General features: G+C 46.6%; 1 protein-coding gene across 5 annotated transcripts in view; it reads left to right on the top strand.

Moving 5' to 3' along the window:
• Window positions 1–12,771, top strand: part of SKI (SKI proto-oncogene) — a 132,994-nt gene extending 120,223 nt beyond the window's left edge. Inside the window, exons 2-7 of one of the 5 annotated variants that reach the window (XM_074218699.1) lie at window positions 2,687–2,809; window positions 3,234–3,349; window positions 4,131–4,438; window positions 4,794–5,140; window positions 7,603–7,833; window positions 8,987–12,771. In XM_074218699.1, the coding sequence (XP_074074800.1) occupies window positions 2,687–2,809; window positions 3,234–3,349; window positions 4,131–4,438; window positions 4,794–5,140; window positions 7,603–7,833; window positions 8,987–9,196 (1,335 nt within the window). In that variant the 3' untranslated portion in view covers window positions 9,197–12,771. The remainder of the gene's footprint in view (window positions 1–2,686; window positions 2,810–3,233; window positions 3,350–4,130; window positions 4,439–4,793; window positions 5,141–7,602; window positions 7,834–8,986) is intronic. The other 4 variants (XM_074218703.1, XM_074218702.1, XM_074218700.1 and 1 more) reach the window with 4 other exon arrangements.
• Window positions 12,772–13,427: the final 656 nt, after the last annotated feature.

The raw sequence follows: 13,427 nt of genomic DNA, 5'->3' as shown, positions 1-13,427 counted from the left end.
GCAGTTGGAGCAAGGAGGAGCAGGGCCTATAGGGATTTAAATGAGCACAGCAAGCAAATGGATCCCCTTGGCTCAAGCCTGAAAACTGGAGGAAGTTGCCCAGCAGGATAAATTGAGGTGCTAAGGGTGAAATGTAAATTCAGTTCCATCCTGGCCTTTAGAGCCCAGATAAACTTCCCGTGGAAGATATAATCTCAAATAGCTTGGAATATTCCTTTGTGCTTGTCTCTACTTGCTTTAGTGATGTCATGGCTTTCTGGGCATATTTGGAGAACCCAAGTTTGTGGATAGGCTGTACTATGTGCATCCAAATCGGGCTCAGTGATCTTACCTTGGCATTTTTTTTTTTTTGAGTCGCCAGCCCCAGAATTAGATGTGATACATAACCTTGACAGTTCAGCTCTCACGTTAAAATAAGGGAATTTAGCCAACATGGGAACAGTTAGTATCCATTCAGAATGGATAAGGGGACTGAGGAAAAAGCATGTTACACCCACAAAATCTATTCTTCAGGAGCTCTCCTGTCATAAACTAAACAGCTAAGAAGAGGGATTGAGAAACGGCCAGTGGTTTTTGGTCTGTAATTTTATATTCCTGAGTGTTTCTTGCCCCTCTAGACTTCCACTTCAGGGTAGGTTTCTTGGAAAAAACACAGTTGGGCCTGAGGGAGAGCCTTCTCAAATCCCCCTCCCATTATTTCATATAACCCTTATTCAGTCCACCCACATTTCTCCTCTGTGGTGTGTCTGTGAAATGGAGAACAGGTTCTCTCCTCCTTGACCTTTTCAGTCGAGGGTCTTGGAGGTTTGAGGTAAGTAGCTCTGGCAGAAGAGATCTGGTCGGCCTGCCTGCCCACTCTGATGCTCCCAATATAGATGCCCTCCAGCCATTTAAACACATCACCCAGTCATAGCGCCCAGGATGTCAACCTAGTGCATCTTTAAAAAAAATAAATTGGAACAGCAATGAACAAGGATCTTGCCCTCTTTAAAAATGTGTAACGTCCCCCTTTCCTTGACCATTTCCTCTACTTCCCCAAGGTGTTTGTTTTTATATGAGACCTGTAATGCAGAGTCTGTCCAGGCCGTGTGTCATCCCAGCCTCGCTGCCACGGTCTGAACAGAATGTCCCTCCTGCAGCTGAGTGAGGGGCGGCTCCAGTTCTCAGGCCTGAGGCTCACCACCTGTTGTTGCCTTGTTCATTCCAGCCTCTCCTCCTCCCTTCCCAGCCCTTCCCTCTTCTCCCTCCCTAATGGTCAGCCTGGGATCATTATATATTTTCCAAATACTTTCTGGATGCAGTCATTGCTTCTGCTTAGGCTGTATCTCTGCAAAAGAAAGGAGTCTGTTCCAAACCCATTGTTTGGTTGTTGGGGAGAATCAGAGTTTTTATTATTTTGGTGTTAGAATTGAGAGGTATTCCTCTTTGTTTATATGGAATGGATGTTGTACACACATTTGGAGTTAGGAAGCCCAGGCTGCGTATGTCCATTATAGACTGATGTCTGACCTCGTGGCGAATTTAGCTGATGCTTTGACCATGTGTTCTCAAGGTAGTGGTCTTCATGGCCTAACTTTACAGAATCTCCAGGGTTACCTTTAGAACTCACTCATAAATAAGGAAGGAGAACACACCACCCACTTTGATGACTTCACAGGCTAGTTAGTGCCAACCACCAGATTCCTTTCATCAACTGGAGACCAATTTGAAGAATCCAGACTTCTCCAGGTCACTTCTCTACCTGGCCATTTTGCAAGTCCCACAGTGACTGAGATGTCTCTTCACACCTTCAGATAACTCAGCACTCAGAGTAAAATGAACTGTGCCATCACATGGGGATCATGATCTGAGCTGTGCTTACTCAGTCTGCTTCTCTGGGAGAAGACAGAAGTACTAAAGGGGGGGTGGGTTGGAAGGATTAAAAAGAGGAATCCTTTTTTTCAATGTGGATCCTCCTTTCATCTCAAATGAGGAAGAGGTGGGCTCTGGACCCTCTGGCTTGTCCCAGGAGTATCATCTCACCAGATGAGGAGGGGAACTTCAGCTCTGAATTCCGCAGAATAATAAAGATATCAACAGGGACCAGATTTCCTTCGAATGTCCATTGCAGACTTGCCCAGGCTGTAGAGATCTTCCCTCTAAGAGGCATTAAAGAAAAGCCATTTCATCTGCCAAAGGGCTTTCTCATGCTGAGGGGTGGGTGAGGGATAGATCCGAGCTGAGGCCCTGTGGAAAAGGCGAAACGGGATTCTGGCACTTCCCCCCCAATCCAATGCAGCTGGGATGTAGTGAAGTCATCCCATAACAACCATCACAAAGAAAATAACAAAGTCGACTGTGTTCTCATTGAAACAATTTTTCCAGCTTAGAAATGGCAGTGCATTTACCTTTTTTTATACACCATTCGGGCTAATTTTTGCAACTCAGCACAAAATGAAGCTGTACCATTGGCTTCTTTTTTAGACATTTTTCTGAATCTTTCTTCTCGGCAGCTCTGTATGTAATGAATGAATGCAGCCAGTATCACCATATAGTGGGTTATGTTCTCTGTATTTCCCTCGTGAGCATCTTTGTCAGTGTCACTGAGAAATGACCATCAGGATGGGAAGTTTGGGTTTCTTTGTACCATGGCATGTTTGACTTACTGGACTTCCCTCCTCTAACTGACTACTTCTTTGGATTTTAGGTCCCTTCTGAACCCCCTACAGCCATCAAGCCCAAAATAGATGATTCCTCTACACAGTCCCCTCCATCTTCTGAGAAGGACAAGCAGTCTAGCTGGTTACGGTTGGCAAGTTCATCCAATAAGGTGATTTTTTTTTTCACAATCATCCTGTTTATGCTTTCTGAATTAAAATGAGGTCTATAGTCCCATTCGCAGAGATTTGACTCTATGATTCTCTTAAAAGAATTCTGCTCAGGCCACAAAAGAAGTGAATCTTTATACTTTTTATATATAAAATGGGAAAGGCCACCAATGCCTGCCAATGTGTTTGCTCCAAAGTAGATGTTCTTTAAAGAAAAGGCTCCTTGGGCCTTGGATCCAGTCCTATTCTAAGGTTCCCAGTGAAACTAGGTATGGAATCAAAAGCCACAATGGTAGAGAATCTCATTGGGGGCTCTTCAGCCACAAACCCCTAGAGCCTCTTTGAAATGTGCACTGGGAGAGTTTATTGGTTAAAGGTGACTCTCTTTCTCTCCTCCTCTCATGAGTGACTTGCATTTTTAAACAGAGCATTGGCTGCATGCATCCTCGGCAACGTTTGTCAGCTTTCCGACCCTGGTCCCCTGCTGTTTCCTCAAATGAGAAAGATCTCTCCACACACCTTCCTGCACTGATTCGAGACAGGTGAGGTTCCCCTCTGTCCCTCCATAAACTCGATGGGGTGTGCATAGAAACTAGAGGGTTATAAGAGGATCTCTAGAGGGAGATGCAAGGGGGTGGGTGGGTGGAGAGACTTCCGGTTTTTGTGGGAATTGCCCATGATGTTGTACCGTGATAAGATAGGAAATCTGATGACTCTTTCCAGCCCCTTGCTCTAATGGAGCATGTATTTGGACTGATTTTTTTTTTTTACCTTTAGTATTGATATCCTGAATTTGATCTTTTTTTACCTTACAGAAGGCAGAAAAACTGATCAATTAAAATTTGGGGGCTTGAAATAAATCTGCTTTTCTAAATGAATAAAGTCTTCAGAAGGTTTGGGCAGCTGTCCAAGGGAAGCTGCTAATCTAGTGGTGTTATGAAATTGGGTATAGTTCTTGACATCAGCTCCACCCAGGGCACAGCCTGTACACAGACACCTGCAAATCATAGTTTGTTGTGGTGTGTTTGTTGGGCAGACCTTTGGGAGAGATTTGACTTTCCCTTTGAAAATGAGGTGAGGTCTCCTCCTCAATATGGAAATGTCCTTTGCAGATGTAGACATTATAGTCTCTCTCTCTAATGTCAGGGCTTAGGAGGGTACTGAGAAGCCACATAGCTGGTCTGTTTTATATCAGGCAAAATTTGAACCCAGGCCTTTGCAGCTGGCTTCTCTGTTTATGATGTTAGTATTATTTAATTGTTCTGTTTTCTCAACTTGTTTTAATCAAATATTCTGTTTGCCGTGCTGGGCGGTTCTCTGCAGCAGCCCCCGGCTCATGCTTTCTCCACCTTTCTGCAGTTTTTATTCTTATAAGAGTTTTGAAAATGCTGTGGCTCCCAATGTGGCGTTAGCTCCTCCCACACAGCAGAAGATTGTGAGCAGCCCTCCCTGTACCACCATTGTGTCCCGGGCCCCTGAGGCCATCATCACTACTTCCATCCAACCCCGAAAAAGAAAGCTGCCTATGGAGAATCCTGGAGTGCCAGAGACCTTGGTCCCGGTCACTGCCCCAGAAGATGAGAAGGATTCCGAGGCAGACGTGGAAGTGGAGAGCAGAGAGGAATGTAAGTGTGAGTTGACTTTTCTCCTTCTAAAAAAAAGTGGTGTCCTACTCAGAAGAGGCTCCCATTTCTGAAAGGAGTGTGAATGTGCGTGTGTGTGTGTTTGTGTGTATGTGTGTGTGAGACTGTGTCTGAGATTGTGCATATTTGTGTATGACTGTGTACCCAAGTGTGGCTGAATGTGGGAGCACACTCTGCCCCTTCTTCTGGAAGTGGTTCTATTGAGGGGACCTTGAGAACAACAGGACACATTGCCCCAACCCTTCATTGAGAGGTGGTCAGCACAGTTAATTTGAAGTTAATTTGCTGTGAGATTTGTGGCTGGCTTTTTAACATTACTTCTTGGGTTTGTCTTTGTTTTTAGTCACTTCCTCCTTGTCCTCGCTGTCTTCTCCATCCTTTACCTCATCCAGCTCGGCCAAGGACATGAGTTCTCCAGGAATGCAGGCCCCTGGTGGTGGTGGTGGTGGTGGTAGTGCTGGTGGTGGCAGTGGCGGTGGCCCGGTCAACACTTCTTTTGAAGCTGTGACCCATGCCGAGTCTCACAGCAATGGACTGGAGGCTGAACTGGAACATTTGAGGCAGGCCCTGGAAAGTGGTCTGGACACTAAGGAAGCCAAAGAAAAATTCCTTCATGAAGTTGTGAAAATGAGAGTGAAGCAGGAAGAAAAACTCAATGCGGCCTTGCAGGCCAAGCGCAGCCTGCACCAGGTAATAAGGGGAATTGGCCTAGGCAGGTCTGGGTGTCCCCTCTGAGCTAGTACAGAGCATCTGCTGACCCTCCCTCCTTCCCACCACCAGATACTCAGGATGGGACCCCTGCTTCAATGGAAGGGACTTTGCTATGTTTCCTCTGTCTTTCCCTATGTGTGAGGAGGACGCCCAGGCCTAAGGGCCTGTACACAGAGAGACCATCTTCAAGATGTCTCCACGTGCCCATCGTGATCCCCCTCGGCCAGCCGCCTCCGCCTGGCTTTTCTCTCTAATGAAACCGGGATGTTTTTCTATTATAATGAGGCCTGGGCTATTTTTAGTGCAGGGAGTGAGGAGCAGCTGCACCAGAGACAATTTCACACTTTAACTGTGTACGTTTGCCAAAAGTGGGTACACTCATATACCCGCCAACAAGGAAGGCCTGGCTCCCAGGGCCTGTTGCATGCACATCGAATGAGTTATTTTTCTAAAGCTTTGAATAAAATGAAAGGTGGTAATGACCACTTCCTCGATTCTGACCATTCCCTGTAGAAAAAGAAACATTTATGAACAAAGAACCACAGGACGATTGGGGGGCATCTGTGATGCCACAGGCCCAGGAGAACCCCTTCCTCGAAAATGAGCCTTTTTCAATCCACAAATATTTTCATTTTATCAGCCACCCTTTTCCCTCCCTCCTCTCCCCAAACCAGTCATTGTAATGATGCTCCTTATATATCTATTCATCATTGCCCTGCACCTGGGTCTTCTTTCTAAACAAACTCACTGAGTTTCTTCTGGTCACTTTCTCCCCTTTTTGAATTTGTACCCCATTCCCCAAACCTGTCCCTCCCCATAAATAAAACTAACAATTAATAGTGGTTAGGAAATCAGAGTTTGGGGAATTCTTTTTTGTAATTTCAGTAGGATGTAGACTTGATTGCATGCATCTATCATTTGGATTTTTGCTTTTTGTGCTTTGGGTTTTTTTTTTTTTTGACACAAACAAGGTGTGGTCTATAGGGGAGGATGCACTCGAACCTTTCCAACATACTAGACTACATTGCATAATGAGATGAGCAGCCTTGCTGATATTGAAAGCTGGGAGTGCAATTTGGGTGTGGGTGTACCCCCCCAAAATTGTAAATAAAGTCTGAGAACATTTAGCACTTAGTTTTTCTTTTTTTCTTTTCCACCTCCTAGGGTGTTTAGAACTCGGTGGCCCACCCAAAGGCTGCAAAATTAACACCTCTGTCTAGCACAGTGTGGCAATGAGAGATTGTCTGACAACTCGATGGAAAGTTTAACAAGTAGAATGTTTTCTAGCCCAATACAATGCTGTCAGCATTTCATGTTCCAGAATTTTAAAAATTAACATCAATATGTAGTTTAGTTAGCTTCCAATGTGCCCTGGCAAATATTTTTTATTTTAATCTGACTTAAGGGTGATTTCTAATGGGAGCATTAATTCAAACTTTTTTCAGTATGGACAGCATGGGAATGATATGGCTCAGCTTTTGTAAAAACGGTTTTGGTGAAAACTCAAGTTAAGGTAGCCTCTTGGTGAGATGCCATTATTAAAATGCTCTGTTCCCCTCCCGTCACCAAACACATAGTGAGCTGTTGATCAAGGCCTTCACCTCTCCTTTGGCCTGAGCCTCCAACTTACACTGACCTTGGCCAGTCCTTGATGCTTTATATTGTGGCAGAAATATAAAGAAAGGAGCATCTTAGGGGCGGCTAGGTGGCACGGTGGATAAAGCACTGACTCTGGACTCAGGAGTACCTGAGTTCAAATCCAGCTTCAGACACTTAATAATGACCTAGCTGTGTGACCTTGGGCAAGTCACTTAACCCCATTTGCTTTGCAGAAAATGAAAATAAAAAGGGGGGGGGAAGCTTTCTGCACAACAACTTCTTTTGCCTTTTTTGACTTGTCTTAGAGGACATTTTCTGCCCCCCCCAAGTTCCCTTTCCTCCAGTAGATATGAAGTTGTTTTATTTTCCCCCTTTATTTCTCTCAGTCTCTCCTTTCTGTGCTGCCTCCCCCATCCCAACCCCTGTGTGTGCAAAGGCAAGAGCTGGTGGTCATGGCTGGGAAGCGAGGCTGGCCAGAAATCTCGAGCCCTCTGGGGGGTCACCAGTCCCCCTTGATTTTAGTCTTCGCAATGCTGCAATTTTTGAAACAGAAAATGTGCTTCTTAAAGGGAATTGGGACCAAAATTTATATTTAAAAACTGTCGTCCCCAGGAATGAATGACTTTGTTTGGAGAAAGTCTTGCATTAGACCCTCTAAGATGTTCTGTTCTCTGCATTTTTAAACTGGAGGCTTTTACTGTGATAGAGCTGTGTTTTATTCCTACCTTATCTGTCCCAGGGCAGGTTATGTAGAGATTGGACTATGTCCAGGGGCTCAGCTGGGCCTGGAACCCCCTGGAGAGGGTGAGGGTCCTAACCTTCTTCTCCTTTGTGTCCTGGAGGAGCTGGAGTTCCTCCGAGTGGCCAAGAAGGAGAAGCTTCGAGAAGCCACTGAGGCAAAGCGAAACCTGCGGAAAGAGATCGAACGCCTGCGGGCAGAGAATGAGAAGAAGATGAAAGAGGCCAATGAGTCGCGCCAGCGGCTCAAGCGGGAGCTGGAGCAGGCCCGGCAGATCCGAGTCTGTGACAAGGGCTGTGAGGCCGGCCGGCTGCGGGCAAAGTACTCGGCTCAGGTGAGCAGGGTGTTGGGCTGGGTCACCACTGCCAACTTCCCATGCAGAGCCACTACCTCTCCTCATACAGGGCACTGCGAGACTCCTCATGTTAGGCCACTGCCACTGTCTCACCCTGTGCCAGGCCGCCACCACATTTCCCCACACCAGGCCCCACCTCCTCTCCCCATGCCAGGCTGCTGCCTCTTTTCCCTTTTCAAAGACCATGAGATTGGCAGGACAGGGGTTCTTGGGCTCATTTTACAGATGAGAAAACTGAGGCTCAGTAAGAGTAGATTCTGTGAGGAGAATCCGAGCCAGGACTTGAATCGGGGCCTAGGCAGTATTTCTCAGTTGCCCCCTTCCCAAGTAGTGAAGGCTCAACTAGATTGGGGAAGAGCCCCTGTGTGTGACAGAGACCCCCTTGCCTGCATTGAGGCCAGACTTTTTAAGGAAGATGGTGTGAATTTCCCGAGCAGGAAGGGGGTGGAGGGAGGATTGTGTCGCTGTCCCGCAGGAAGGGATGTGCTCTGGGCCGCCGGCGTCTCCTCTCCTAGATAAGGGGGGGTCCAGACTAAACAGAGGGAGGGAGCCAGCGTGAGAGCAGAGGGTGGAGTCCAAGTCCAACTGGACTGCAGCTGAACAGGTGGGGTGGGCCAGTCCCTGCTGCCACCCTAGTCAGACCACAGATAGGCATGTTTATGCCAGCGAGGCCAGGTCTCTGGCTAGTCTGGGTACCTGCCCCCACATATGGACTCTTGGTGGGTGCTGGGTGGGCTCAGGTCAGGTCAGGTCTCAGGACACAGAGTCTGGGAGGGCCTGGGGAGCACAGGCCAAGAGTTGTATGTGTGAACTTTCCTGGGGGTTGTGGTGGCCACTGTCACAACTCTGCTGGAGCTGGCTCCCTCCTCTCACCCACCCAGGCTCTGCTGCCCCCTCACCCTTGGGATGCTCCTTTCAGCCGGGGAGCCTGGCTGTATGGAGTGGGTGACTGCAACCCCAGAGCACAGGGGCACCCCATTCAGCGCTTGGCCCAGGTCTCGTTTGATCAGGTTCAGTCCCTGCCGGTGGTCAGCCCTCCTGCCCAGGAGGCCATTGGCTTGTCAGAGGCTGGTCTGCACCCACCCTCTGAGGGTCCCCGGGTAACCCCCCCGCCTTCGTCTTTGGCTTTCAGATCGAGGACCTGCAGGTGAAGCTTCAGCATGCGGAGGCAGACAGGGAGCAGCTCCGGGCCGACCTCCTGCGGGAGCGTGAGGCCCGGGAACATTTGGAGAAGGTGGTGAAGGAGCTTCAGGAGCAGCTGTGGCCCAAACCCAGCCCCCAGGCCGGCAGCAGCCACCGCAGCGAGCTGGACAGTGAGCTACCGCACGAGCCCCGAGCCTGATGCCGCTCCCTCTGCCAGGGATGGGCATGTGCGTGTGCCCATGTGTGTCTGACGGGGCCAACATTTCCACACGCCCAGGACAGCCTGGGTGTGCCAGGAGGGCGCCCTGTCACCTGACTGCTGAAGCACTGATTCTGCGCCTCCCCGTCCATATAGCACAACATCTTCCTGTGCCTCCAACACCCCGAGTGGTGACGAACCACCCCTTGGACCCCACCATGGCAGCGACCTTTTCTACTGGCCCACCGGTCGGGGGGAGGGGGGTCCCTGTTTGTCCCTCACTCGCTGGAACATTTTGAAACTCAAACTTTTGTTATAAGCTATTTAAGACGATGACAGAGACTTGATAGTCCAAGAAATGAACAAGTTTTTTATAAGTAATTTTCAAAGCCCACAAACACTTGGTGATGCACAATTTGGATGACTGGTTATGCCGCAGCCGGCCCCCCGCCCGGCCTGGGGAGCCCTCACGGTCTGACCCTCTCATGTGGTTGATTGGGAGATTTGAGTGAGTTTGTTTTTGTTTTTGTTTTGTTTTTTGTTTTTGAAGTCTTTCTTTGAAGTGCTAAGTACCCAGTTTTCCAGTGCTGATGCTGGAAGAAGAGAGTGTGTGGGAGAGAGAGAGAGATGAACTGAAAAGTTGCCCAGCCTTACTGAAGACGTATGTAGCTGCTCCTACGTCGTCACCCCGAAGCCTCAGCAGGCCGAAACCACAGCAGGCCGCAGCCGCATGTTCAGACCCCCCCACCCACCCATTGCGCCCCAGCAACCAGGAGGAGGAGGAGGAGGAGGAGGAAGGAGAGGCCAGCCCAGTCACTCTGAGGACAGTTGCTTGCTTTTTTTTTTTTTTTTTTTTTACTGGATCACCCTCCTTTGTTACATCCCCTTCTTCATAAAGGACAGTATTTATCTCCCAGGTGTTTAGGTTAGCCCTGCACGTGGCCTCTGAGTGTCCAGCACTCCTGTCGCTGCTGTGAATGATTGGTGGCCGTGTCTTTCAGTGTAACCAAGGGGATTGCTTTAATTCTGGGGTCCCCCGAGACCCCCACCCCTGCACCAGAACAAAATGCAGCATTACATCATCGTTTTTGTCTTGGGGCTGTTCTCTGTCTGTCTGTCTGTTTGAACTCCTCTTTAGACTGCACTTTGTTGAAATCTCCTTGTGTCTTTTTCTTCCTGCTTATCAATCAGCTTGTTTAAAGGTTTTCACTTTTAAAATATATCATACCAATGTTCTCAAACAGTTCCTACCCTAGCACGTAAGTGCTTAGAAAACTCCCTTTGGTGCTTGGTTGAACAAGGGACACATAAGAAAAGAAAAATGATGAAAAACCTGAGTCCTGGGCGGGGGGTTGCTGTGTGCCTTCCTGTGTCTTGTACATTCAACACCGACTTGGGACACCCCCTTTCTCTGAACCCCCAAGTCCCTATTAACAGGACAGAGAAATTGAATCTACCAGTATCAAAAGAATCTAGTGCTTCTTGAAGCATTTATTCCAGATAATCTCATTTGCTTTCAATTGTTTGTGTAAATTTATAGAAGGTTTCCATGCCCAAGCCTGAAAGCAATTTTCCAGTAGACAGGAGGCAGCTTCCCACCTTAAAATGATAGTATTTATTTACGTAAGAAATAAGATTTTACAGGAATCCTATGCTTGAACCCTTTCCAACCACCATGGTGACCATGAGCATTAACAGGAGGTTAATGTGTTAGGTGCAGAAACGAAGAATCATCCATATAGCTTCGGGGGAAGCAATAGCTCCATATGGCTAAACCCAGAGAAATTAGGCAGAAAAGAACATTGGCAGGTCCCCCCCACCCCCATTCTCTGATGTTGGGGATCCTGGTCCTGTCTGTGGCCCCTTCTCACGTGCAATGCAAAAGGAACATTATTGATATAGCGTTTTATGTGGGATCGGTTTTTTGGGGGGGAGTGTTTGTTTTTTTGTTGTTTTTTGCTTCTTTGTATGTTTTTCTTTTACAGTTATTAAAAATTCATATGCATGGAATTTAAAAATCTCTGCCATATGTATATTCATTAATGGGCATTATTACTGATTTGTGTAAAGGGTTTTTGTTATGCAATATGCAGAATACTGTTTCAGGCTTAGGTGTTTTCAGATTTGTACTTTTGAGCTATTTCTTCAAGGGAAACTAGTGATTGAGTTATAAAGTTGCTTTTGGGTGTGTAGGCCTATCTGTGTGGCTGGGCTTGGTTGCCAGGCCGAGAAAGTACACAGAAACAAAAGGCTTCCCCGTGGGCCTGGGTCAGTTCGAAGCCATTGGTGCTCAGGGAGGGTGACTGGGGCTTTGGTTCTGCATTCGAGACTCAGGTGTGAGTAGGTGGTCCTCTTTGCCCTGCAGTGGATAAAAACCCTCTTCACTTCTGGGGTGCAGAGGATCTCCCCTCCCTCCCCTCTGTCCCTCTGGTGGACATCTTTCCAACATCTCCCCTCCCCTCTTATCTGCCAGCAAGGGCATGTTCTCCCCGCAGTCAGTGAGATCTGAACACTCGTCCCAAAGAGTATGGGGTTCGAGCATAGCCCCTTGATGATCCTGACAGTATTGAGCTACTTGGCATCAGATTTTTTTTTAAGGCCAAATTTTCCCCTTGAGAGCATTCACACCAACTCTACTGGGTATAGGCGGCCCATGAAATGCAGCCAGGTTGTTTTCCCACCGATCAGTTCATATCAGAGCTTCCCTCCCCGCCCCGCCCCCCAAGTTGGCGTACACAGCCCCATGCAAAACCTTTTCAAATGAAAGTTGTCGATGAATGGAATCGAGTCTTATTTCACAGATGATACAGAATGATGTGAACAAACTATGGGAACAAATTCTCCTCACCAGCAGCTCATTGTTAGGTTGTTTTTCGGTCAATTAACGTTGTTTCAACCCCCCCCCCCCCCAACCCTCCCAGCGTGCACAACCCCAAATTGGGTGGCTTGTGATCGGACCCTTCCCCCACCTTAGTTATTTTGTTTGAGAATAGTAGAATCACTTGGAACTGACTCACATGTGTCTGGGCGTGAGCCCCTCACCACACAAAGGAGAGGCTCTTTTCCAGGTTTTGTAGCTGCTTAATGTAAGTGTTTCTGATCCTAGGCCTTGTAGGAGCAGCTAACTCCGGCTGCCATGGCAGCCTTGGAGGAAGAGGAGGAGGAGGAGGAGGAGGAGGAGGAAGAGGGAATTAGTTTCCTGTGTGATTTCTGTGTATGAAGAATTTTTCTACTGCAGCAAAACGAGGTCCCTTAGAGACAGAACTGCTCATAGTTTTACTCCATTATTGCAGCTGCAGCTTAGTTTTCTTTAAGAGGAAGGGAGAAGAGGTGTGTAGGCTGTTGACTCTCCCTATACTTAAATATATTACCTAGATAATTGTATATTCAGTTTAATTACTCATTGTTTCTATACTGAAAGAAGACTTAACGAAGGGAAAAAACCAACAGCAATAACATTCATATCTATGGAGCAGCTAACTAGTACACATAAATATTCTGCTTTTCATACAAAACTAGCCAATATGTAAAAAAAAAACCCACAAAAACATCAACAAAAAAATTCAACATGTAAATACTTTTTTTTTTTCATTTTCCACTGTTGTATTATAAGTGTATATGGTGGTTACTTTTTCAAAGACTTTCTTACTTGGTAGTTGTCTTGTTTTCTGAGTTGTGTTTTTAACAAAAAAAAAATTCTTTGCTTGTCTGTTGGGGGGGTTGGAAAATACTTTTGGCAAGTTTTTAGTGTGGGTTAAAATTTTCCATCTTACGTTTTTGGGTCCTTATTTTCATGGTAAACTATTTTATTATTAAAGGTTAAATTCTCTTCTCTTCCCCCCCCTTCCAAAATCCACATGTTTTTGAGGGAGTTGTTTTTGTTTGTCAGAAGTCATAAATGACATTTTTTTTCAATTGAGGAAAAAAAAATCTACATTTATAATAGCCAAGAGCATTTCAGCACATTTCTGTTCTCCTGTTTTCTCCTATGCTGCTGCTAATGACAATATTATGACTTACTCTACTATTCGAGAACTATTTTTATGTAATTAATGTATGCTTTCTTGTTTATAAATGCCTGATTTTAAAAAAAAGAAAAAAAAAGAAAGAAAAAAGCTTGGCATATTTATCTATCTCGCTGTGTACCTTGTTGGTCCTTTCCCCCCCCTCCCCCTTGAAACAGATAATATTGTAAAATAAAGGCCTCTATGAGAATATGTATGAAAATAGC

The sequence above is a fragment of the Macrotis lagotis genome, chromosome 1 (assembly GCF_037893015.1).
Source record: "Macrotis lagotis isolate mMagLag1 chromosome 1, bilby.v1.9.chrom.fasta, whole genome shotgun sequence".
NCBI lineage: Eukaryota > Metazoa > Chordata > Mammalia > Peramelemorphia > Peramelidae > Macrotis > Macrotis lagotis.
The sequence above is the reverse complement of the archived record's forward strand: the minus strand, read 5'-3'. Positions and strand labels throughout refer to the sequence as shown.